The 4,163-nt window shown below is 36.2% G+C and overlaps 1 protein-coding gene across 1 annotated transcript in view; it reads right to left on the reverse strand.

The window, feature by feature from the left end:
* Positions 1–4,163, reverse strand: part of LOC107686479 (roquin-2-like) — a 30,051-nt gene that overhangs the window by 21,908 nt on the left and 3,980 nt on the right. Inside the window, exons 3-7 of the mRNA XM_016483517.1 lie at positions 4,015–4,159; positions 2,408–2,583; positions 1,860–2,060; positions 821–953; positions 620–738 (exon numbers count right to left, since the gene is read on the reverse strand). Of these exons, the coding sequence (XP_016339003.1) occupies positions 620–738; positions 821–953; positions 1,860–2,060; positions 2,408–2,583; positions 4,015–4,159 (774 nt within the window). The remainder of the gene's footprint in view (positions 1–619; positions 739–820; positions 954–1,859; positions 2,061–2,407; positions 2,584–4,014; positions 4,160–4,163) is intronic.

The raw sequence follows: 4,163 nt of genomic DNA on the forward strand, positions 1-4,163 counted from the left end.
TTTATAGTTTATAGTTTATCAATATGCTCTTCTCTAGATATTAGATGAACACTGGATAACTTTTATAACATTAGATGACAAGTTCTTTAAAAAAAAAAAGACTTTTTTATGTCTTCCTGCGAAAAACCATTGATTGGGCAATTTTGTAAGAGATACATTTTTACATTTTGGTGAGCTTCACTTAACCAACCCTCAGTAAAGATACGTGATCAGAAAAAGGAGACAAATTGTTGAATAAAGTCATTATTTTTGTTTTCTTTGCACACAAAAAGTACTCTTGTAGCTCCATAAAATTACGGTTGAACCACTGATGTCACATGGACTATTTTAACAATGCCCTTACTACCTTTCTGGGCCTTAGGTAGGACCCTTGCTGTCTATGGGGGGGTCAGTGAACTCTCAGAGTCTTAATACTGCATGTGTTCTGAAGATGAACGAAGGTCTTATGGGTTTGGAACGACATGAGGGTACTAACCCTTTAAACAGTGTCAAAACAACATTCATTGATTGACTTTCCTGATAAAACTGACATTTTGGCCAGCTGTACTTAAAGTGACGTGGAATGAATGTATTCAGGAGAACACATCCGGAAACAGTGTAGTGAGAGCTCATGCTGTACCTGAGGGCTTTCATTGCTCTTTTTGCTAAAGTTTTGGATGAATTCCACCAACCCGTGGACAACAACCTTCACAGCCAATAACACACTCTCCAGCTCTGTCCAGGACGGAGCGGCCGCATCTACAAACACACACACAGAGGTTATTGCTATGTAATCTGATTGTGTCTGCATCCGTGTGGAAGTGTGAGTGCGCGTGCTCACCAGGGTTGTGGTCGATGCCGGCTAGCAGCTCGAGAGGAGCTCTGAGGCTGTTGAGGTTGGCTGGGTCTCCTGTTCTCTGCAGGATTATGGTCAGCTCCTGCACGCTCTTTGCAAAGGATTCTGGGGATTGAAGCTGTGGCAATGGGGTGGAAATGACGAATGCATTCAGAATAGACAAAAAATTCCAAAGACATTCAACAAAAATCTATAAATATTTGCTTTACTATATTTTGCACTACTGGTCAAAAGTTTGGAATAATTATGATCTTTGATTGGAAAGAAGTCTTATATGCTCACCAAGGCTGCATTTATATGATAAAAACAGTCAAAACCGTAATTTTGTGTAATATTATTCAAATTTTAAAATGACAGTTTAAAATGTAATTCATTCCTGTGATCAAAGCATAATTACTCCAGTCTTCAGTTTCCCATGATCCTTCAGAAATCATTTCATTAAGATTTAATATGATTTGCTGCTCAAGAAACATTTCTTACTATTATCAATATTCAAAACAGTTGTTATGGAAACCATGATACAATACCATTCAAAGGCTTGGTGTAAAAGAAATTAAGACTTTTATTCAGCAAGAATGCACTAAATTGATCAAAACTGACAGTAAAGACATTTATAATATTAGAAAAGATTTATATTTCAAATAAATGTTGTCCTTTAGATCAAAGAATCCTAAAAAAAAAATGATCATGGTTTCTACAAAAATATTAAACAACAAAAATGGATAATTTGAGATGGCTTTGCCATCACAGGAATACATTTACAATTTCAAATATATTAAAATAGAAAACAGTTATTTTAAATTGTAATAATATTTCCCAATATTACTGGTTTTACTGTATTTTTGATCAAATAATTGCAGCCTTGGTGAGCATGAGAGACTTATAAAAATGTATTAAATTATTATTCCAATTATTATTCCAAATTATTATTCCAATATTATTTGATGTCGTATTTTAATTATTTATATATTTATTATTATATTATTATTTAATTTTTAAGCTTTGTGCAATATACATGTGGTACCTTGTCTATGATTGACTGCATGTGAGATTTGTGCATGAGATCCCCATACAGCAGAGACGACCACTGCTCCGGTGAGATGCGCAGTCCCGCTTCCATTGCGATGTGAACGATCTGAGCATCGTGTTCGCGGCGCAGGGCTTCGTAAGTGCGAAACTCCTCCTTGAGCTGCATGAGGGAGGAGTCTTCATCACGTTTGGTCACCTGACAAAAGATCAAGAGAAATGCATATAAGTTTAGCGCAAGCCCCATAATTACCACACTCAACTTGAGCCAAACAAGCACCGCTGATCGACATTTCATGGAAATTATTGAATTCATAAGGTGCCACAGTAAATCAAGCTCCAGTAAAGGACTCGAGCTCATTTACAAATATCCAGTTTATTAGATATTCCCATTGCCAAGCACTTTATGTCCACATGATATCATGTTACGGCAGGCTTAACATATCAGATCACTCTTTTCCTAGTCCACATAGAAGGAGTACTGAGCGTAATGGCTGTTAAGTGATCAGCGGTTTTAGCGCAAAGGAAGCTGATTTTAGCTCTGACCTTAAAGCAGGAGGCGCGGTACAGCAGCTGAACCACATGACCGATGCTGGTCTTAGATGCCTGAGGGAAGCGCGCTTCCAGTTTCTGCACCACAAACAGCACCAGAACCTTCCGCGAGAGAGCCGAGCCGTCCTCCAGAGCCAGCAGCACCAGCTTCAGAGCATCTTCCTGCATGGCTGCGATACATATGGACAGAGACACACAGTTAGTGCTTGGGTCGAGCAATGTGTGCTTGGTCAGACGAACAGATTCATGCTCTGGGTGTTCTCAGACTAGAAAACTCAAAATGAGATCAGATGGGAAAATCAGTGTTGTCCCAGTCAGAATCTGCCCTATGAGTAATCATCATTGACAGCCAAGCACAAACACACATTTGGATATTCCCTTCACATGCATTAAAGTAATATATTTCGGATTATTTACAAGTTGCGACAGACAACATTATCAGCCAGACTATTTAATCTAAACAAAATACTAAAAAAGGTTGTAAAAAGACACACCAATGTAAAAGAAACCTTTATAGAATTACAGTGATACAATATACAGAATCAATTTTAATACCTATCTGAAACTATACTAAACAAAAACTATAAAAATATACACTACCATTCGAAACTTTGAGGTTGATAGTTTTTAATGTTTTTGAAAGAACTGTATGCTCTCCAAGGCTGCATTTGTTTGTTTAAAAAACACAGAAAAAAAACAGTAATATTGTGAAATATTATTACAATTTAAAATAACTGTTTTCGATGTAATATATTTTAATGTAATTTATTCCTGTGATCAAAGCTGAATTTTCAGCATCGATACTCCAGTCTTCAGTGTCACATGATTCTTGTCTTTGATGAACAGAAAGTTCAAAAGAGCAGCATTTATTTAAAATAGAAATATTTTGGAAACATTGTAAATATCTTTACTCTCACTTTTAATCAATTTAATGCATCCTTGCTGAATAAAAGTATTAAATTCTTTCAAAAAAAATTTTTTTAGACTTCTGAATGGTATTTTATATATTATATTATTTTTAAAAAATCATATAAACTAAATAAAAACTATAAAATATATTTAATACTAAAAAACTACAATAGCGCTCTGGCAACTTTAGCCACTTGGGACATTAGGACAAACATTGTTCCCATTAGTCTACTAATCTACCGACAGACTTGTCAATGAATAATAAACTATTTCTTTTTTTCCAAGTTGTGTAAATCTCATTCACTGTCATTATATTTTTTATTATGTGTTATCTGCATTATACTCTGCTCTCTAGATTTCACTATCAGCGTTGGCCTTTGAAAAACATAGTTTAAAAGAAGAAATTTAAAGCTCAGCACAAAATGTTTGCTGTAAAGTCATCTAATTGTCCTTCTGAAGTGGAACTACTTCTCCAAAGGTTCTGATAATATGTTATAGATATAATTCCAGAGCCCTGCTCCTTTATGTCACATCCTTTCCACTTTCCTTCATAGTACTCAGATTTAAATTTTTCTGGTCATGACATGAATTGTTGTAAATAACCTGAAATATGCAAAAATAACCAGGTATATATCTTTAATGATGATAATAAAATGAAGAAATGCAAAGAAATGCAATGCAAAGACACTCACCAGGTCCTAGAAACTGACAGCCTCGTGCCCGCACAGCGGCCCATAGGTTGGCAGAGAGCTGCTGTGGGTTCTGGTGCTGCAGGATGAGTTCAGTGATGGTGCGCTCACCCAGAGATCTGCACGCCCGGACCGCACGCATACGCCCCTCC

Source organism: Sinocyclocheilus anshuiensis, unplaced genomic scaffold (genome assembly GCF_001515605.1).
Source record: "Sinocyclocheilus anshuiensis isolate Anshui unplaced genomic scaffold, SAMN03320099.WGS_v1.1 scaffold838, whole genome shotgun sequence".
Taxonomy (NCBI): Eukaryota; Metazoa; Chordata; class Actinopteri; order Cypriniformes; family Cyprinidae; genus Sinocyclocheilus; species Sinocyclocheilus anshuiensis.